This window comes from Marmota flaviventris, chromosome 17 (assembly GCF_047511675.1).
Source record: "Marmota flaviventris isolate mMarFla1 chromosome 17, mMarFla1.hap1, whole genome shotgun sequence".
Lineage (NCBI taxonomy): Eukaryota > Metazoa > Chordata > Mammalia > Rodentia > Sciuridae > Marmota > Marmota flaviventris.
Window position 1 is genome coordinate 58291419 of NC_092514.1, and position 22337 is coordinate 58313755.

Sequence of the window (22337 nt, forward strand, 5' to 3'; positions counted from 1 at the left end):
ACACATCTCCTGAAGGGCAGCTGTGGATATGAAGCAGAGGACATGAGGCCAGAGGTTGAAGGATTTGAATGGAGAACTGAAAGTGAGAGATGACATGGTTCAAGCAAAATGCTGGACCCTTCTATTATAATTTAGATATTAAGTGTCCCCCTGAAGTTCATGACATGAGCAATGCATGAGAGGTTAGAGGTGAAATGATTGGGTTTTGGAACTCCTAACCTAATCAGTACATTAATCCCCTGATAGGAATTAACTGGATGGTAACTCTAGGCAGGTAGGGTGTGGCTGGAGGAGGTGAGTTCCTGTAGGGCTTACCTTTGGGGTACGGATTTTGTCCTTGTTGAGCAGAGCTCTCATATCCTGATGCAGTGTTCTCAACTGCTTTCCTCTGTCACCATTCCACCATGATGTTCTACCTTATCTCAGGCCCTGAGGAATGGAATCAGCCCTCTATGGACTGAAACTTCTGAAACCGTGAGCCCCCAAATAAACTTTTTCTCCTCCTATTGTTTTTGCCAGGTCTTTTTGATCATAGTAATGAAAAAACTACTAAAAGACCTTTCTTTACTGAAAGGAGAGTTGGGAGGACTGGAGATTAATCAGGAATTCATCACAATAGTCTCAGCAAGTGCATGAAGTTGTGGAGTTTGGCCATTGTTTGCATGCAAGAAGAGAGAATGAGGGAAACTGGAGTGTCTAGAGGAAAACTGGTTATTAACAGACAAAAGGAAATGATAAAAACATGCTTGTTTAGTTTTATTTTAGACTTGTTAAGTTTGAGCTGCTGTCAAGATCTCAGGTAAAAATGATTACAGGCAGTCAGAAATTATTACATAAGATCCTACAGTTAGATTTATAATACATTCAGCAGCATGGAACAGGAGAAAACTGGCTTGACTGCTATTTTGGAGTTATTATCAGTAGGATATATTCTGCTGCCAAAAGAGCTAGGGTAATCTCAGGCTACTTGAGTAGAAGTAGAGTGTGCAGGTGGTAGGAGGTAGCCAGTCAGCTCACCACTGGAGGGTTTTTTGTTCTTTTTAAGAAAGAGGTTGGCATGTAGAATTTGTGTGAAGGAAAACAAGAACCCACCATTATATCTACCTACCTCCCTGGTCTGTACCCATATAGAATGCCTGCCTTTCTTTCTTGTGGATGATTCATTTATGTTTCTCTCTACTAGAAACTAGATCCTGTCCCTTCTCATCACTCAAGACCTTCACTCAGCAATTCTCCCCTGCCTCTCCAGCATCATCAGTTTTCCTTCTCTACTGGATCATTCCTATCAGTATACAGTCATGTTATTTTATCCTAAAATCCTCCCTTGACTCTATAACCCCCTTCAGTTACCTCCCTATTTCTCTGCCTTCCAATACAGCACATTTCAAAAGAATTCTTTTTTTTTTTATCATTTTAGTTGTAGGTGGACACAATACTTTTATTTTATTTAATTTTATATGGTGCTGAGGTTGAAATCCAGGGCCTCCCACATGCTAGGCAAGCACTCCACCACTGAGCCACAACTGCAGCCCTCAAAAGAGTTCTTGAGGCTGGGCGGGGTGGCACACGCCTGTAATCCCAATGACTCTGTAGGCTGAGGCAGGAGGATTGCGAGTTCAAAGCCAGCCTCAGCAACAATGAGGCACTTATTAGCAAATCAGTGAGACCCCCTGTCTCTAAATAAAATACAAAATAGGGCTGGGGATGTGGCTCAGTGGTTGAGAGCCCCTGAGTTCAATCCCATACCAAAAAAAACAGAGTTCTTGATACTGGCTGTCTCCAAATTGATTTGTCTTTCCATTTTCTCTCAAGCCCACTTCCTTCCTTTTGCTTCCCTGACTCCTCAGAAACTACTCTTGTTGAGGTTACCAGTGATCTCTATCCTGACAGATTCAAAGGTCAGTTTCTAGTCTTCTTATTTGACAAGCCTGAAGCATCTGATCCAGCCAGCCATTCCCTCCTCCTTAAATACTCTCTTCCATTGGCTTCCAGAGAATCCTCTAGATTTGTTCCTCACTAGCTGTTTCTTATGTCTTTGCTACTTCTTCATGTCCTTGACCTCCACATTTCAGTAGGATATTTCCTGTTCTCTGCATACACTCACTGTCCTGGTGATCTTATCAAGTCTTATCAGGTAGCTTCTGTGCACTGAGAACTCTCAGATTGATATTTCCAAACTGCATCTTTCTCTTGAACCTTTGGTCTATATATCCAATTTCCAACTTGGCTTCTCAACTTAAACTATAAGAGAATCTCAAACTTAGCATATCTAAAACTTAGCTTCTGAGCTTCTGCCCCCAATCTGCTCTTACAGATTTCCTCAGCTTACTAAATACAATGCCATCTCCAGTTGCTCAGGCCTCTTCTCTTTTTTATCACATCTATTTTTATTCATTAGAAAACATTTTTGGGGGGCTGGGGTTGTGGCTCAGCGGTAGAGCGTTTGCCTAGCATGTGCGAGGCCCTGGGTTCAATTCTCAGTGCCACATAAAAATAAATAAATAAAATAAAGGTATTGTGTCCAACTACAACTAAAGGGAAAAAAAAATAGAAAACATTTTTCAGTTTGAGGCCAGCCTAGGCAGCTTAGTGAGACCCTGTCTCAAAATAAATTAAATGGGCTGGGTGGTAGAGGTCAGTGGTAGAGCACCCGAGGGTTCAATCTCTGGTACTAAAAAAATAAACCAGCAAATTTCACAGTTGCTGTGGTCAAAGCCACTACCCTAATCATCTCTCCTAAATTACTGCAGTAACCTCTTAACTAATCGCCTTCTTTATGGTATAAATAAATAAATCTGTAGGGAGTGGGGCTGTAGCTCATTTGTAAAGTGCTTGCCTCGCATGTGTGAGGCACTGGATTTGATCCTCAGCACCACATAAATATAAATAAAGATACTGTGTGTTCATCTATAACTCAATAAATATTACCCCCAAAAAAATCTGAGTGAAAATTTTAAAGGTGTGGACTTGTTCTCAATTTCTTTCTCTAGCTCCTCCTGGTTTTTTGTTTTGTTTTGGTTTGCTTTGGTTTGGGTTTTAATATTTTTTTAGTTGTAGATGGACACAATATCTTTGTCTAATTAATTAATTAATTTTAAAATTATTTTGTTGTTGTTGATGGACCTTTATTTTATTTATTTATATGTGGTGCTGAGAATCAAACCTAGTGCCTCACACATGCTAGGCAAGTGTTCTACTACTGAGCCACAACCCCAGTCCTATTTAGTTATTTTTTATGTAGTGCTGAGGATTGAACCCAGTGCCTCATGCATGTGAGGCCAGCGCTCAACCACTGAGCTACAACCCTACCCCTCCTCCTGGTTTTTGCTGGAGAAAGTGGAGTTTTTGGTTTTGTTTGTTTGTTTAAAAAGGTATGCTGTAATGAGCCATTTTTTTTTTTTTTCCCTAATCTCAATCCACTTGTGACCATTGGCCCACATTCAGGAAAGGGCAAATTTGAAGCACGAGAGCTGGGCATAACCTTGGCTTATAGTGTTCTCTTTGTGAAAGATCTTGCAGGAGTGGACCCTCCCCACTGGCAAAGAACTTGAAATAAAAAGATGACCAGCATGTGAAGTCAGTACCTTTATTTATGTGATGCAGTCAGTTTTTGTTTTTGTTTCATAGTGTTGTACATCAAATCCAGGGCCTCACACATGCTAGGCAAGAGGTCTACCTCTGAGCTCCATCCCCAACTGTAGTCAGTCATTGAGCAGAAAAGATGTGCCTGTTCAATATATCCTCCTTTCCTCTCTTTCAGATGGATGATGACGAGGATGACGATGATATAGGAGAGCATGATGACGATCACCCTGGGATGGAGGTGGTGTTGCATGAGGATAAGAAGTATTACCCCACCGCGGAGGAGGTGTATGGTCCTGAGGTGGAGACCATCGTTCAGGAAGAGGACACCCAGCCTCTCACAGGTACAGCAGAGGGCGCTGGATGTGAGGGGGACATCCAAACATGAACATTTCATTTTGTAACCTTCAACAGATCTTAAAGTTCAGTGAATGAACTGATCAGTTTTTTTTAACTACTTTCCGGTACTGTTTCTGGATTAAGATTCAATTAACACTGTTTGAATAGTCATCAAAACTTTTGACTGATTACTAAGCATAAAAGCTTTATTTTTTTGTCTAATTCCTATTCAGATGCTTAAAGGCCATTATTAAGTTCTCCCTGTGTTCTGATAAGTTCTTCTATCTAAGTAGTCCCAACCCCTTTTACTAATCTTCACAGTGCTTAGTTGTCCACTTCTTATAAGTTTTGGAAAGTAATTGCATTTATATCTGTAAGGAGAGATTTTGAACAGATATTAACCTTAATCTGTACCTTTCTCCCCCTCCTCCCACCAAATAGAGTGCAAACTCTTCAGTTCACAATTTGAGATCCTTCACTGTCACGTGCCAAACAGCATTTCCAGAACGTTCTCAACATGAGTGATTCTTAAGAATAAAATAGATGTTCTATATCATACATTCTGAAAGCTCAGTCTGATGAAATAGGGGTCTGTATTTTTATGATTTATGCCTACTTGCACATCATAACCTTTTTCATCCCCCCCCACCCCCACCCTTAGAACCCATTATTAAGCCAGTGAAAACCAAGAAGTTCACCCTGATGGAGCAGACATTACCTGTCACGGTGTATGAAATGGAGTAAGTTATAAGATCTTTGAACTTCTCTGTAGAAGCAGTGTGGGTTTGTTTTTTCATGGAGACAGAAAGAAGGTTGTATTTGATTTAAGTAGCTAGTGGATTGTGGCAGCATTTCTTCATAACTTGTCACAGTTTCCCTCAGTTTATTTGGCTACTGGGATATGTAAGCTCAATCTTAACTTTTCTCTTGGCCCTCATCCAAATCTCTGTTTCCCTCTTCCTCCACACCTTTAATTTGTTCTTGGAAGCCAGCCTTTGAAACAGAGAGGGGTATTATAATTATCAGTATTGTGGCCACCAGAGCTAATTTTGACTCAGTAAGACTGCTTAGTATTTTGGGACCAATTGAATGCTTTTTATTTTGAAATGGAGGGTACAAGACAGTGGAGTGTGTGTAGAAGGGTTTAGCTTTTTGTGTGCACACTGTATTTGGAAACGTTTTGACTGACAAAATGCAATTCTAAGGTCCTCATGTATTGAAGTGCTTGTGACTCACTATTAGGTAATGAAACTATTTTTTATTTGTTTTTAAATAGAATCTCATCCCAAGCACACAAAACGCAGGGTGGGGGGGGGGGGTTCTTATACTTCTAAAAAAAAGTAGGGAACCTTCTGAAACAATCAGCTTACCTGCCATCATTCAGACATTTTAAAAACAACCCTTCAGAAGCTTTAAGAACTTGCTTCAGGACTGGGGTTGTGGCTCAGAGGTAGAGCACTTGCCTAGTACTTGTGAGGCACTGGGTTCTATCCTTAGCACCACATATATACATACATACATACATATATACATGAAATTATATGTTTATCAACAACTGAAAATGTTAAAAAAAAAACTTGCTTTATATTCCTTTGCATTCTCAGTGGTGATTTTTAAAATCTCTCATCTTTGAGCCACATAAAAAGCTATAGTCAGGGGCTGGGGATGTGGCTCAAGTGGTAGCACGCTCACCTAGCATGTATGAGGCACTGGGTTCGATCCTCAGCACCACATGAAAATAAAATATTGTGTCCACCTAAAACTAAAAAATAGTTTTTAAAAAAATGCCATAGTCATCCAAAGGCTACTTGCCATAAGTAATATGGGTGATAAATATGAAAGACAGTGCTGGTTATGACCAGAATGGAAGTCCCCTGGGCTCAACATCAGTAATGACAGGGGTTTTCTTTAATGCTCTGTTAACTGCTCCAACAGCAATTCCAAAAGAAGCTTCCCAAATGATTTTAAGTCCTCCTGGCATCAGTGGGCTATCAGTGTAGCCTAAAGCTTTAGTATTCTTTTTTTAGTTGTAGATGGACACAATATCTTTATTTGTTTATTTTTATGTGATGCTGAGGATTGAACTCAGTGCCTCACGCATGTGAGGCAGGTGCTCTACCACTGAGCTACAGTCACAACCCTAGCCTAAAGCTTTTTAAAGAGACAGTTCTCATGGAGCTGTGTTAGTTCAGGTATTTGGTTTTCTTTTTCCTCTATTTTTTTTTAATCTCATTATTTGACTGTTGAAATCCCCAAGATATTTCATTCCCAGATTGTGTCATCTCATGGATAAATCTGTTTCGTTCACAGAGGCAGAACTATGTAGATGTAGACATTCTGTCTGAGAATTCTCCAGTTGGTTGGAAAGCTGTTTCTGGCCAAAAATACCCGAAACACCTTTGTACTATTCTCCACTTGAAAACTTATGCCAACGCCCCTTTTCTTGTTTTCTTTCTTCTTTCAGTTTCTTGGCAGATCTTATGGATAACTCGGAGCTCATCAGAAATGTGACCCTTTGTGGCCATCTCCACCATGGCAAGGTGGGAGAACTTTCAGCTTAGAACAGGATTTCTTTTTGTATCTGCTCATCTTTTGAGCCCTCGGAGTCACAGAGGTGGAGATTTGAGTTCATAAACCTGGACATCCTGACTTGGGGACCAGGATGGGGGAAGGGGGACAGGGTCAACATGTGCCTCTTATGAAACTGCTATGAAATTCTAGCTTTTCTGAGTAGCAGGTGGAACCTGTTCCTAAGCTACTTGCATGCCTAAGCCTTGTGTCTACATCTGGACAGAAAAAGGGAAATTGAGCCTTACTTTGATTTTTATAAGTTTTCATTTCCTGGGGGATGCCTGTCCAGGAAAGATTTCATCTTTCATTTAAAAATAATCCTGTGGCTTCGTGTTAATCATTTGTTGTCCCATAATACTCCTTGTTCCCCTCTTCCTCTCCTTATCCCTAAATTACATGGTGTGTTAGGAGCTCTGGGAGGAGGTCACAGTAGATTTTCATTTTCCTTTGCACTTGGTAGATTATAACTTTCTCTTCCCTTTTAGACATGTTTTGTAGATTGTTTAATAGAGCAGACACACCCGGAAATCAGAAAGCGTTATGACCAGGATGTAAGTAGAACTTCTATTGAGGGTTTAGAATGAATCATTCAAAATACAGAAAGATGTCTCTCCCTCCCCTTCCTCACCCTTCCCACTCTTTATAAATAGTGACACCTACGGAGTACTGCTTTATAATTGTAATCTCTATTAATAGGCTACAAGAAAATGATTTCAATTTTCTCAGGCAAAGAGAATATTAACCTGCAGTATTTTTAGATGATCTGTTCTGCACTTGGGATCCCTCCTCAGTTATGATATATCCTGACTTTTATAGTCTGTTCTTTCCTGTCATAGTATTAATAGCCTGCTCTATAAATATCATACAATTGGACCTTGTTGTTTTCATGGTAAATTTAAATGCCTGTGAATGAGGCCAACTGTGGCAGCAAGTCTCAGTGCAATAAATGTTCAGTCCGCCAGATTGACTGTTTTGACATGTGGGGTTCCTTGAAGGCTGGCATGTGTCTCCCTTTACCACTCTTAAGATAGAAGTGTATTTGATAAAATTTAGCTCTCCAGCCATTCCTGGTCCTCAGTGACTCCCTCCCAAAAGGTGGGGGTGGGGTGGGGTGGGGGGAAGGACTCCACACATCAAGGAACATTTTCCAGCTCAGTGGGCACTGGTCTCATTGTCTGGAATTGCTGTGGGGACACCCTGCTGTTTTCATCTGTTCTCCTGGGGCAGAAGCCCCAGCTGGGAGGTGGCGAGGAACAGTGATTGATGGTTGGTATGTGGAAGAGGAGTCTGAATTCAGATGGTAATGACCTTCTTTTTTTTCAGTTATGCTATACTGACATCCTCTTCACAGAGCAAGAGGTAAGTGTACCTTGGGAAATCAGATGGTTACCCATATCAGACCCACCAGTAATAGTTTTGTAGAAAATGTAGAGAGGCCTTTATGGCAGCATTTTGGTCCATAGCCCACCTGCCCCTCAGCTCAGACCCACACCTCTTCTCCCCCTGCTCTTCCATGATGAGAACTGGGGAGGCAAATTGGAGGGCAAGATGGGGCCTTCCTGTCCTTGACTGAATTTAATTTGGCCTAATAAAGCAAATACTAAGAGGTGAGTCTGATTTGTGAAGCTCAACATAGTTTTTAAAATGACATCCATATGATGAGTCCATCCATAGGATGATCTCTTCCAAGGAGTAGCTTCTCTCTGAACAGGTTCATGTATCTTTATGCTTCTTTTTATCTTTCCATCTGGATCTTTATCCTTCCCCTCTGACCTCTTCTGTGTCCTTTTTCCTCTATTTCTATTCCTTTTTTCCTAAATGAATACTTGGAAGACTTATATGTTCATAGATATGGTTAACTAAAGGATCCTGGAACAGAGGTAGCATGTGATAAGTAATCAGTGAATGTTAGCCTTTTTTTTTTTTTTTTTTTTTTTTTTTGTAGTTAGACACAATACCTTTATTTTATTTATTTATGTTTATGTGGTGCTGATGATCGAACCCAGCGCCTCGCATATGTTAGGCAAGCACTCAATCACTGAGTCACAACCCCAGCCTTAATGTTAGCTATTTTTGTTTCTAAATATATTTATAAATTTGTTTGACTGGGCTATTTTTTAAAATATTTATTTCCTATTATAAGTGTTATAAAAACTGTATCTGTGTTTGTTTGTTTTAACAACAACAACAACAACAAAAAACGAATATGCCCCAGATTATTTCTTTTTTTCCTGCTTTTTGTGGGACTGGGGATTGAACCCCAGAGCATTCTACTCTGAGGTACATTACCAGCCTTCTGTATTTTATTTTGAGACAGGGTCTTGCAAAGTTGCTGAGGCTAGCCTTAAGCTTATGATCTTTCCACCTCAGCCTCCTGAAAAACTGGGATTATAGGTGTGTGCTACTATGTCTTTTTTTTTTTAGTTTTAAAATAGTCTGCTGTTATCTTTGTTCTAGTGTATGAAGAGAAAAGATTCTCTGGGCATGGCAACACACGCCTATAATCCCAGGCAATTCACGAGGCTGAGACAGGAGGATTGCAAGTTCAATGCCAGCCTCAGCCACTTGGCCTGACCCTCAGCAACTTAGTGAGACCCTGTTTCAAAATAAAAAGGAGGGCTGGGATTGTGGCTCAGCGGTAGAGCGCTTGCCTAGCACTGGGTGGGGTGGGGGGGACGACCCCGGTTCGATCCTTAGCACCACATAAAAAAATAAATAAATAAAGGTATTATGTTGTGTCCATCTACACCTACAAATAAATATATTTTAAAAAAATAAAAATAAATAAAAAGGATTGGGGATGTGGCTCAGTGGTAAAGCACCCTGGATTAGATCCCTAGTACCAAAAAATATGTTTCATCTTCAAGGTCAATTTGGTTAGAACCAGAAATAAAAATTATACCCACTATAAAGAGAGACATCATTGTAATTTGCTATACTGCACCCTTCCAGCAAAGCAAGAAGTCTTGACCACTGTCTCTTGTGACTTTCAGAGAGGTGTTGGCATCAAGAGCACTCCTGTGACTGTGGTCCTGCCAGATACCAAAGGAAAATCTTACCTCTTCAATATCATGGACACGCCAGGTGAAATATTCCCTTACTCTGTGTGGTTGAAACTTGTCCTGGTTTGGGCTCTACGCTCCTGCTTCCAGAGCAATGTGAAGTAGCACATTTTTGTTTTTATCTTCCTTTCATACTTTCATTCTTTATTGAGGTAGTTTTCATTTTTCAGAATCTTCTTTGCTTCTTACTAATTAGCAAACACTGTGCTTTATGCTTGTCTTTACTTTCCTCTAGAATACTTTAATTTTAGGGAACCTTATGTATTTATTCACTTCAGCCTATATCAGGCCTCAGGTTTGCCCCTGGAGAAGTAAAGGTTAGTTAGACCTTGTCTCTGGCCTCTGGCACTCTCAGTGTTTTGAAGGAGACCAGTGGACATGGAGATAACTGTGGGAGCAGTGCACCTTGCCTTGCAGCTGACTCTTGTGGAAAGGACTGACTTGTTGCCATCCCTGGTATTGCCAAAAAAGAAGATAGAGAAGAAAGGACTGACTTGGGGCAGAGTATTTTTGGGGCTGGGGATATAGCTTTAAGGCACCTAACATATGTAAGACCCTAAGTTCAATTCTCAGCACTGCAAAAAAGAGGACGAAAATCAGAACTTTACATTTTGGTAGATTTGCTTTCATTACGCTATCAGGTACCTAGTGCCCTGATACCCTCAGCTTCTACAGAACACTACCTCTCCCCTCAGCAGCATCTTAACAGGAAACTGACTTCTTGAGCAGCACCCCACATCCCTTTGCCCTTTCTCCCTCCTCCAGATTGTCTTAGGTCCCACAGAACTCTGCTTACAGAGTAAGCTGGTATGTCAGGGTAAGCTCACTATGCCCTCCTAGGTAAAACTGTCTATCTCTTATATATGGGGGCCTCCTGTATAAAATATTAATCCGCCTGGGCATAGTGGCACACACCTACATGATTCCAGCATCTGGTGGTAGGGGGTATTGAGGCAGGAGGATCACGAGTTTGAAACCAGCCTCAGCAACTTACTGAGACCCTGCTCAAAGTAAAAAGGGCTGCAGTGTAGTTCAGTGGTACAGTGATCCTGGGTTCAATCCCCAGTACTGCAAAATAAACAAATAAATAAATGATGAATCCAAGGATGTGACTAATGGAAGAAATTTGTACACTGCCCAAGGAGTTGTGAAAAGAAGTGAAAGCAGATGTTTGTGAGTTTATAAGCTTCAAAGTGCTCCTTAGATCACACAACAAGTTAATTGTGCCTCCTCACTCACCATTTGGTGACTTACTTAATATTTGCTTTTCAGGACATGTGAATTTTTCTGATGAGGTCACAGCTGGCTTGCGCATCTCAGATGGAGTGGTCCTTTTCATCGATGCCGCTGAGGGGGTGAGTCAGGCTCTGCTCTCCTGTTTGCCCCCACACAGTGCCCAGAGCATTAGGTGTGCTGGGAGCCAGCAAACATGAAAGTCTGGGATTAAGGCTTAGATTTGCTCTAAAATTAGTGCAGCAAATGAAGTTCAAAATTAATTATCAAGATGGGTCTCTTTGCTCAGTGAAGCTCAAAGTGATAAGACCCATTGTCATTCAAGAAATACAAAGATAATGACAGATATAAATTAAAGGAAGGGAGGAAAGCATATTCATATAAAGGGATTTTTAAAAGTTAATAGGTTTTTCTGAGATTAGAGTTAAAAGGCCAGGGTGTCTTTTATATTTCTAAATTGAAAGATTCGGTACCTTGACTAACCTGCGTTTGTATTGTCAGTGGTGAGATAGCCAGCAGAGGAAGAAGTCTTGACCATTCTTTTTGTGAGTGAGTTTTTAAAGTTGACTTAATTTTGACTGTGAAATAATTTCAAAGTTATTGAGAAGTTGCCTGAGTAGTACAAGGAACTCACCTTTATTTTTATTTGCTCTGGAATTCTCTCTCTGAACACAGATAAACACACATGTATATATATTTTCCCTTTATACCGTTTATTTTATTTATTTATTTTTAATTTTCTAGTGTGTGGTGCTGAGGGCCAAACCCAGGATCTCATGCCTCCTAGGCAAGTCCTCTACCACTTGAGCTATACTCCCAGCCCCTTTGAACCATTTAAAAGTACAATATTAGCTGAACACTGTGGCAAAAGCCTGTAATCCCAGCTACTGCAGAGGCTGAGACAGGAGGATTGCAAGTTCAAGTCTGGTCTCAGCAACTTAGGTCCTAAGCAATGTAGTGAGACCCTGTAGCTTAGTGGTAAATAACCCCTGGGTTAAATCTCTGTACCAAAAAAAATAAATAGCGGTAAAATATTTCATGGTTTCTTTTTTGTTTGTTATTGTATGATTTTTTTGTTTCTTGGTTCTTATTTTTTTGTGGGGCTGGGGATTGAATCTAGGGCCTCATGGATGCTAGGCAAACGTCCTACCACTGAGCTACAACTTCAGAGCTTTTTATTTTATTTTGAAGCACAGTCTTACTAAGTTGCTCAGGCTGGCCTTGAACTTGAGATTTTACTGCCTTAGCCTCCCAAGTAGTTGGCAGAATTTATTTTATAAGGATAAGTACATTCACTTACAGTAACCATTACCAGGAAATTGACATTGATACAACACTATCATAACTGATATTTTTTTTTTTTAATTTTTTTAATATTTATTTTTTAGTTATCGGCGGACACAACATCTCTGTTTTGTATGTGGTGCTGAGGATCGAACCCGGGCCGCACGCATGCCAGGCGAGCACGCTACCGCTTGAGCCACATCCCCAGCCCATAACTGATATTTTTTGTAGATCTTATTCAATTTCACAAATTGGCCCAGTAATGTCCTTAAATTTTATCCCCTAATACAGAATGGTGCATCTCATTTATGTGTTTAGTTCCTTTTAATTGAAACTGTTCTTTAGCTTTTCTTTGTCTCCTATGACATTGGCATTTTTTTCAAGGGAATAGGGCATTTATTTTGTAGAATTATCTCTCAATTTGGGTTTACTTAATGTTTCCTCATGATTAGTTTCAAGTTACTTTGGGCAAGAGTACTGCATAGTTATGTTCTTATGAGTCCATCACATCAGGAAGTAGATGATGTTACCTTATCCCATAACTGATGATGTTAACTTTGATCACTTGGTTAAAGTAGGTTGGCCAGGTTTCTCTAGTGTAAAGTTACTATTTCCTCCTTTGTAATAAATAATTTATGCGGAGATACTTTGTGTATTCAATTTGTTATCAACCTTTCCCTGATTATTTTATCGTGCATTGATAATTCTTGGCTTTTATTTCTATAATTATTTCAAATGGTGATTTTTTTCTCTTTTATTTCTTCTGTATTTATTGGTTAGAATTGTGTTGTAAGGAAGAACCCTCCCCCAAATTTGCTTATTTATTCAGTGGGTTATAATTCCTTGTTGTTATTAGTATATATACTGATACTGTAGTTGTCCCAGATTTGGCTAGTAAGAGTTCCTTCAAGCTGGCTGTTTCATGCTTATGACCCGTGCATCTATTTTTGAGCACTTCCTTACTCTCTGGCACAAAAAGATGTATGTTCTAGACTCATCTTATACTTTTCCTGAGATCCTGGAATCATCCAGTTCATCAAGGAACTTGGGCTTCTTTTTTGTGTGTGTGATGTTGGGGTTTGAACCCAGGGTCTTTTGCTTGCTAACCAAGCACTCTACCAGTGTGCTACACCCCAAGCCTTTTTTATTTTTTTGAAAAATTGTTCCACTAATTTACCCAAATTGCCCTGTAACTTACAATCCTTCTTGCTAAGCCTCCTAAGCAGCTGGGATTGTAGGCATGTCCCACCATGCCAGATGAGCTCTGACTTCTTAGAGTAGGAAATAGTATTTAGAAGCAAAGTTCCAGGTGTGCTCGTTGCTCTTGGGATACATCACTTCCTGTCCCTTTCATTGAGCACTGGTAGATAAAATACACCTACATGCGTCTTTAATTATTTCTGTACATGTGTATTGAAACTCATTCATCCTAATACCCACATTCTATTCTAGCACCATAGGTCTTCCTGTCCTTCCTGGTTTCTTCTTTGTGCTGAGAATCCTGGCTCCCAGCATCCTCAGTGTGTTTATTCATATATTTCTCAGATCTACAGAGTGCACTCTTAAAGTTCCTACATCTGCCTTTAGGAAAGTGCATCCTTCCTGGCAATCTTTCCCCTGCCCTTTATTCTTTTGTACTTCTTGTTTTGAAAGTTTGGTACCCTCTCTGACTCTGCTCTAGGCTTTTCTGCCCTCTTTGTTCTTATCAACACCTTCTGAACCCTGTGTTTGTTAGGTGATGTTGAACACTGAGCGGCTCATCAAGCATGCAGTGCAGGAGAGGCTGGCAGTCACCGTGTGTATCAACAAGATTGACCGACTAATCCTAGAGCTGAAGCTGCCTCCAACTGATGCTTACTATAAGCTGCGCCACATTGTGGATGAAGTCAATGGATTAATAAGGTAGTAGATGAAATCAGTGGATTAATAAGGGAGTGGATTTCCTGTCCTTGGAGACTCTGGTTTTTATAAATCTTAATTTTACCCAGAAATACCTCTGGGAGTAACTCATAATTTATTTCTTGGCATGTGTTGATGAGCTAGTTGGGCAGAATTCAAGGCATTTTTCAGGACCCTACAGGGATTGACTCCATAGCCTTGTCTCATTAGCCCTGTGTCTTAACTAGTTGTCCAATTTAAACAGGTAGTATTGGGGTCAGTACCTTGGGCTCTAGAAACAATCTCATCTTCACGAGATAACTGTGAATTGGACAGATTATTTAAGCTTAGTTTTTGCTTCTATATAAAAAAGTAATAATATTTGCCTATCGAAATGTAACAACAAATGAAATAGATATTTGGTATAGTATTCTAAACACAGAGCTTACTTATGCCAACTGAGTGCTGAATAATGTTGGCTGCTATTTTATTAACATAGACTAAGTAAATTAAGGAACTGTTTACTGTATTTCTGTGGATATACTTGCTTCTCAACAAGGTGGATTTAGGGCTCACTTTAATGATTATGAGTGATGGGATAGTATACAGTATCTAAGTGGCATTTTGGTACTTTTTTCTTTCCTTTATTTTGTTTTATTTTGGTCCTAGGGATTGAACCTGGGGACCCTTATTAGTAGTTATAATGGACAGCATGCCTTTATTTTATTTATTTATTTTTTTATGTGGTGCTAGGGATCAGATCCAGTGCCTCACTCATGTTGGGCAAGTGCTCTGCCATAGAGCTGCAGCCCCAGCCCCTAGCCCTTTTTGTTCTTTGTTTTGAGACAGGATCTCACAAAGGTGATGAGGCTGGCCTTGAACTTGCAATCCTCCTGCTACCTCAACCTCCTGAGTTGCTAGGATTACCAGCATGTGCCACCAAGCCCAGCTCTCAATATATCTTAAAGGCGTTCTTATCTGCAGGCTGAAGAATGTACTGTATGACTTCTTACGGCCCCTAAAATAGGCCTGGGAAGAGGCCATCCTATTGAAAGAATGCCTTTCCAGTTGAGGATTGAGGGTTGCCCCTATATATCCAGAGACTGAGTTACCTTTAAGAGACTCCCCAGTTGGTAGCACTAATTCTCAACAGGAATATTTTCTCCCTGTTTCTGGAGAAGCTGAGAAAAAATAATAAAACCTTTTTTTTTTTTTTTTTTTAAGTAGGAGATGAAATTAGCTTAAATCTTGATCTATCAAAATAAAAAGTCAAGAGTTATGCTTTAAACCTATAAATAAGAAAAGTAATAAAATATGTTGCTTAAATACTTACGGATATCAAGGTAAATACTCCAAGAGCAGCAGGCTTTGTTGTTTTGGGTTTTTTTCCCTCCCTTGCTGTACAGAGGATAAAACTCAGGATCTTTTTTTTTTTTTTTTTTTTAATGTTTGTTCTTTTTTTAAAGAGAGAGAGAGAGAGAGAGAATTTTTTAATATTTATTTTTTAGTTTTCAGCGGACACAACATCTTTGTTTGTATGTGGTGCTGAGGATCGAACCCGGGCCGCACGCATGCCAGGCTAGTGCGCTACCGCTTGAGCCACATCCCCAGCCCCAAACTCAGGATCTTGAATGCTAGGCAAACGTTCTAACAGTGAGCTGTATTCCAACCCTATGAGCAGTTTTTAAAAAGTCAAAAGCAGTTGCTTCTTGAGAGTATAACTTCAGGGTAGGTGGAAGCAAGTAGGGAATTATTCTAAGCTGATACTTTTATTTCTAAATTAGAAAATTCTGTACCAGTAAGGCTAAAATTGTGGATTTGATTCATGTATACACTGGTTTTCTTATAAATGCAAATGGGCTTGAGGTGGTTATTATGGCTTCTGCATGACTTTTTTTCGGGGGGTTGGGGGTAGCAGAGATTGAACTCAGGGACACTTGACCACTGAGCCACACCCTCAGTCCTATTTTGTATTTCATTTAGAGATAGGGTCTCACTGAGTTGCTTAGTGCCTCACTTTTGCTGAATCTGGCTTTGAACTCATTATCCTCCTGCCTCAGCCTCCCAAGCTGCTTGGGATTACAGGTGTGCACCACCATGCCTGGCCTTCTGCATGACTTTTAAGATTGAAAGTTGTACAGGGCATGGTGGTGCACGCTTGAAATTCTGGAGACGTGGGAGGATGAGACAATAGGATTGCAAGGTCAAGGCCAGCCTTAGCAATTTAGTGAGCACTATCTCAAAATTAAAAAGGGCAAGGGATGTAGCTCAGTGGTAAAGTGTATCCGGGGTTAGATCTACAGTTTAAAAAAATAAATGAATGGGGGAATATAGCTCAGCTATAGAATGCTTACCTGACATACACAATTCCCTGCGTTCAGTCTTCAACACAGCAAAATATAAATAAATAAGTAAAAAATAAAATTTTATCATAAACTTTTAAAACAAAGCTGAACAAAGAAAAACAAGACAGTAAATTTGGGGAGCAAAGTTGGTCTTTTTCTTTCTTTTCATGAGTGGTACTTGTACGTAAGTCTGTTTGCATTCGTGAAATTGGGAATGCTCTCAAATGTTTCTTCTCTGATCACATTGTATTCATTTCTTGTGTTCCAAGGTCTTTGTCTCTGTCCTCCAGGTTTCCCCTTGTCTGTCCTATGTGGTTAGCTTTTCTAAGATTCTGCAGAATGTTCCTAGCTCGGGAAGTCAGCTTGTTACTGGGAGTTAGGGAATAACTCCATCATGTCACTTTCTTGGACCAGGCTGTTGGCAAACTAAGAGTCTTATGCAAGCCCCTCCTCAGGGCTGGAGAGTGGCTGTGACACAGAGTTCCTGCCCTTCCCCCTTGGCAGTGCATCCGGGCTGCTGCACAGCCTGGCACTGGCTCACCACATTCTCTTTTTCAGCATGTATTCCACCGATGAGAACCTGATCCTTTCCCCGCTCCTGGGCAATGTCTGCTTCTCCAGCTCCCAGTACAGCATCTGCTTCACGTTGGGCTCCTTTGCCAAGATCTATGCTGACACTTTTGGTAAGCTCTGGCTGGCACTGTGTCTCGCCAGCTTCCCCAGAGTCATGTGTGCATTTCCTGCTGAATGGCTCAGACTGGCTTCATGTCACAATACCCTGTTGGAGAGGAAAACAGTTCATCACCTATTATTGTCATATTTGGGGCTCTTTTTGACCTATTGTTTTCTTTAGGTTTAATAGTTTCTAACAAAAGAAAAACAAAAGCAACTGGGAAGTGAGGCAGAGTTTACAAAATAGGAATTATCCATGCCTGCAAAGCAATTTCAGACTTCCTTCTTAAAGCTCTGTTAGAGCTTCTGTTTTTCCAGCTGTAACTAAACACATATAAATTTGATAGGTCTAATTGAGAACCCAAATTAGACTGTACAAGCCTCCACTGGCAGACCCAGTTGCATGAGTCTATGGGTGTCCAGAGCATTGACACCAGATCTCTGAGGTCAGCTTCCCTACCTAAGGGGCTCCCCAGCTTTTCCATTTCTGTTGCCTCACCAGTTACCTCCAATTCCAATAGGAACCATGTATTGATAGTCTTATGTGTGTCAGTGAAGTAATTCTTTCATAGGGAGTTGTTACCCTATTTTCAGGGCTGAAGATACAGGCCCTATGAGAGGTCTCACAACAGAGAGGTAGTGGGGGACCACCATTTCTGTTCTCACCAGTCACACCACCTCATTCTCAGGGTGGATGACTTTGTTCCTTTGAAAAAACAAGCAAAACTTATTTTTTAAGTTTAGCCAGGGCCAGTGATAGATGCCTGTAATCCCAGTGACTTCGGGAGGCTGAGGCAAGAGGATCGTAAGTTCAAAGCCAGCCTCAGCAACTTAACAAAGCCCTAAGCAACTCAGTGAGACTTTGTCTCTAAAAAACTGGGTGGGGGGGGAGTGTTAAGGCAGCTGGGGATGTGGCTCAGTGGTTAAGTGCCCCTAAGTTAATCCCTGTTAACCACCCCCCCCCAAAAAAAAAAAAAAAAAGTTGGTGTTTTTTGGCTTTGTTTTTTTGTTCTTTTTTTTTTTTTTTTTTTTGTAGTGGTGGCAATGGGGATAGAACCCAGGGCTTCATGGATGCCAGGCATTGCCCTATCAATGAACTAGACCTCCAGCCTATCGTTTTAAAAACACATGTATATTTAATAGGTGTTTATTATAGGAAAGTGGAAAATACAGTAAAATCTGGTCAAGAAATTAAAATATACCCATGACTTCTTTACCCTTGCCACTGTTAACATTTTCTTTTTGGTTCTCTATTTTCCTGTTTATTACTTTACATGAATGAGATCATATGTATACCTATTTCCTGGGTTTTCACTCATCATTGGATCATTCACCATTAGATGAATATTTGATTTGTTTCCAGACAGTGCTATTTTAAAAAATGGATAGGTGGACAATTAATGAAATTCATTTGGTGGGCTTCCAGTACAAGTTTGTCCTTTGTATCAACTTGTCCATCTCAGTGTCCTTTGTATCAGCATGGAAGCAAAATCAAAGACGCTTTCTGTAATTATAATGTACATATACTTTAGTTTCTCTTTGAAAATGTTCTGAGCTATGGGAAAAACTGTTACTACTCCTTTGGGCCACTTTTCAGTATCATCATCATGAAAAGCCGTACATGCACTTCTAGAAGGTCAGCATTGAAGGGAATATCAGAGATATGTAGTCCTTCCTCTTCATTTTTCATATGCAGTACATATTGCACTTTATTTTACATATTCACTTTACACAAGGTCACAGGACTTGGTGGAGTTGGTTCTCTCAAATCATTTGCACCATACTGCCAAATCAATTCTGAGCCCTCTTGCTAGGGATACAGTATAACAGTGCATGATAAATAGTCTCTGACTTCTAGGAGTTTCTTCCACTAGTCAAAATCACAGAGTGAGGAATGGCAGTGTAAGGTGATTGCAGGAGCTGAGTGCCAAGTAGCTGGGGTAGGCAGGTAGAGCTCAGGGAATGGCAGGGAACGTCAGCTTCAGTGGCCTAGCAGCACGGTAGGCTGCACAAAGAAAGGCAGGCTTGAGCAAGTAGAGACTAGGGAGCCAGGCATTCCACACTCATAGAATTGGAAGAGGGAGTGTGGAGGCAGGCATTGCCGGTCATGGCCTCTGCAGAAAACAGTGGGCTAAATTGCCAAGGAGAAAGTTCAAATCAAAATTGCTAGTGAGGGGTCTGGGGTTATGGCTCAGTGGTAGAGCACTCGTCTGGCATGTGTGAGGCAGTGGGTTCCATCCTCAGCACCACATGAAACAAATAAATAAAGGTATTATGTCCATCTACAACTTAAAAAAAACTACTAGTGGCTGGTTTCGGACCACATAGAGGAGGATTTGGATTCCAGGTACTTTATCCTGTAGGAAATGAGAAACTATCAGAGATTGGAGTGATATCTGCAAATCTGATGAAAGAGACCAGAAGGAGAATGGAATGCGAGATATTTTGCCAGTGTTCAGATATAGGATTGTGGGTATTCAATTAGCATTACCTGTGAAATTTGAAAAGGAAGAAATGGATTGGAGAAGTGTTCATTCATTCTTTCAGTGATCATTTATGAAACCTCTGTTAAATTTTGGGTACCTTCTTATAGGTATTCAAGAAGTTCAGTACAGCCTAGCACAGTGGCACATGGCTGTACCCCAGCTACTTCAGAGGTTGAAGCAAGAAGATTGCAAGCTCAAGGCCAACAGGCTGCTTAGCTAAATCCTGTCTCAAAATTTAAAAAATGGCTGGGGATGTAGCTCAGTAGTGGAGCACTCCTCGATTCAATCCCCAGTACTAGGAAAAAGAAAAAATACACTCCAAGTCTGGGAATTCAGTGGTAGAGTATAGTTCAGTGGTAGAGTGCTTGCCTAGCATGCAAGAGGCCCTGGGTTTCATCTCCAGCACTACATAAGAGGAGAAGTAGTTCAGTCCAGTGCTCCAACACAATAAGAGCAACAGTAAGGGGGTCTAAAAGACATTGCAGATCAGAGAAGAATGAACATTTTGGTAACTACTGAAGTGGGACAGAATGGAAGATTTGGTAGTTAACATGGGGAAGAAAAAGATTTGGAACTTATTTGAAATGTTGTGGTGCCCCTCAAAGAGATTGAAAGGTCTGAAGGGGAATGTGACTTTCCTTTGTGCTGCCTCAGGTGAGAAAAAACAGCCTGACATCTGGGAAGAGATATCCAGAAGGTAGTTGTTTTGTCAGTGACCTAATTGAATTTTTTAGGAGGTTTTTATTGTTGTTGCTATTTTTGTGGCGCTAGAGATTGAACCGAAGGTCTCACATGCTAGGCAAGTGCTTTATCACTGAATTCCAACAACACCCCCAGTCCTGTTTGTTTGTTTGTTTGTTTATTAGAACCAGGGATTAAACCCAAGAGTGCTTAATCACTGAGCCATATTGCAGCCCTTTTTTTTTTTTTTTTTTTTTTTGAGACAGGGTCTCATTAAGTTACCTAGGCTGCCCTTGAACTTGGAATATTCCTGCCTCATCCTCCCAAGTAATTGGGATTTCAAGCATTTGCCTTTGAACTTGGCTTTTCAGGAGCTCATGACACTTGAATTTCAAGTCAGTTGCTTGGTTCAGTCTGATTAGGTTTAGCAGTTGCAGTCAGCCTAAAACTATTAATTGATAAAAGATGAGACAAAGATTGTTTTTGGTGTTTTCTCCCTGGAGGGCTGAATGATTGCCTATTAGAGTTTTAGGGCTCATTAGAGCCTTATGCAGATGCTTCAGTAATAAGTTGACCCATACTGGAAGCAGAGTAGAGCTTTTAGGTGGATCAAGAAAGATTGAAGGACTGGGGATATGGCTCAGTGGCAGAATGTTTGCCTAGCATGCACATGAGACCCTGAGTTCAACCCCCAGCACTGCATAAAAGAAAGAAGGGAAGAGAAAGGAACCATTAAACTGTGCTTCCTTAGAAAGACCGAGGGTTAGATACAGGCAGAAAATGTATATAGGCGGTTGAGCTGTTGTTTCATGCCTTGTCTATAGCTCAGTCCTAGTGCTTGCTGAAAAGGGAGAAAAATACTTGTGTTCTCATTTTGGCTTTAGCGTAGTCTTGTCAACTTTAGGCCAGTCCTGTCCTTCCTGTGCCTGAGTAACTTTGTCTGACTACTTGGCTAGACAGAAGTGTCTGGACCCTGGAAAGGAAATACTAGAATTCCTCAACATGGTTGAGGACCACTTTTAGCACCTGAAACAGATTTCAAACAACCCTGTGCTAGGTAGATTATAATTGTGTGACTTTTCTGTAGGTGACATTAATTACCAGGAATTTGCTAAAAGACTCTGGGGTGACATCTACTTCAACCCTAAGACGTAAGTAGAGTGTGGTTCATGACTCTCTGAAAGGGTGGTGGGGTAATCCATTCTCCTCAGTAAGCAAGGACAAATAAAGAATTTCCAAGATAAAACCTACTTGTTTCTTAGACATGAACTGCTGTCCTTGTTCCCCTGGATTGGTGTCTAATATTGTATGAGAGGTTATTTCTACTGAGGTCCTCAGACATGCAGGAGGGTTGTAATCATGTGTCCTCTCAAAAATATCTCTTTGGAAGCTATGATCACAATGCATTCCTCCCTTTGCTCCTGCTCAGACTCAGAACTTAGGCAGTGCAGCCTTGGGGTCAGTGACACTGCCTCCTCCCTCCTGGGTCACTCAGGACTCTTATTTCTCTTTTTAGGCGAAAGTTCACAAAAAAGGCCCCAACCAGCAGCTCCCAGAGGAGCTTCGTGGAGTTTATCTTGGAGCCCCTTTATAAGATCCTTGCTCAGGTGAGTGTCAGGCCACCTGCTTCAGGTCTGTTCTTATAAGCACAGATGGAAAAACTGGTGAAGTCATATTCCCCTCTGCCCTAAACCTGTTCACCTGCTCAGTTTTGTTTTACTGAGCATGAGGGAGTGGCTGTCAACATTTTGTTTTTTTGTTTAGTACCAGAGATTGAACTCACATCCCGACCTATTTTTTATTTTTTGTTTTTGCATGCACAAAGCCCTTGTTTAGGCTGGCTTTGAACTTGTGATGCTCCTGCCTCAGCCTCCTGCATTGCTGGGATTATATATATCCTCTTTAGAAGAATAATTTTGGTTGTGGGAATTTAATTTACAGGTATAATTGTGACCTCCCGGTTGTTTATATATTAAAGATGTTTATGTTAACAAGCTATGGTGGTGCATGCCTATAATTCCACCTACACAGGAAGCTGAAGAAGGAGAATGACAAGTTGGAAGTCAGCCTTAGCAACTTAGTGAGACCCTACCTCAAAAAATAAAAAGGGGCCTGGTGCAGTGGCACATGCCTGTAATCCCAGCAGCTCAGGAGGCTGACAGGAGGATTGCAAGTCTGATCTCAGCTAAGCAACTCAGTGAGAC

At 40.7% G+C, this 22337-nt stretch overlaps 1 protein-coding gene and 1 non-coding gene across 3 annotated transcripts in view; one reads left to right on the plus strand and one right to left on the minus strand.

Annotated features, from left to right (window-relative positions):
• The window catches only part of Eftud2 (elongation factor Tu GTP binding domain containing 2), a 40133-nt gene that overhangs the window by 5348 nt on the left and 12448 nt on the right, over nucleotides 1-22337 (plus strand). For both annotated transcript variants that reach the window (XM_027947089.2, XM_027947090.2), the window contains exons 3-13: nucleotides 3761-3926; nucleotides 4583-4661; nucleotides 6386-6461; nucleotides 6978-7043; nucleotides 7816-7851; nucleotides 9486-9576; nucleotides 10827-10909; nucleotides 13807-13973; nucleotides 16853-16977; nucleotides 21221-21284; nucleotides 21650-21740. In XM_027947089.2, the coding sequence (XP_027802890.1) occupies nucleotides 3761-3926; nucleotides 4583-4661; nucleotides 6386-6461; nucleotides 6978-7043; nucleotides 7816-7851; nucleotides 9486-9576; nucleotides 10827-10909; nucleotides 13807-13973; nucleotides 16853-16977; nucleotides 21221-21284; nucleotides 21650-21740 (1044 nt within the window). The remainder of the gene's footprint in view (nucleotides 1-3760; nucleotides 3927-4582; nucleotides 4662-6385; nucleotides 6462-6977; nucleotides 7044-7815; nucleotides 7852-9485; nucleotides 9577-10826; nucleotides 10910-13806; nucleotides 13974-16852; nucleotides 16978-21220; nucleotides 21285-21649; nucleotides 21741-22337) is intronic.
• Nucleotides 5986-6058, minus strand: Trnav-cac (transfer RNA valine (anticodon CAC)). The gene has a single exon. It is a non-coding gene; the product is annotated as a tRNA-Val (tRNA).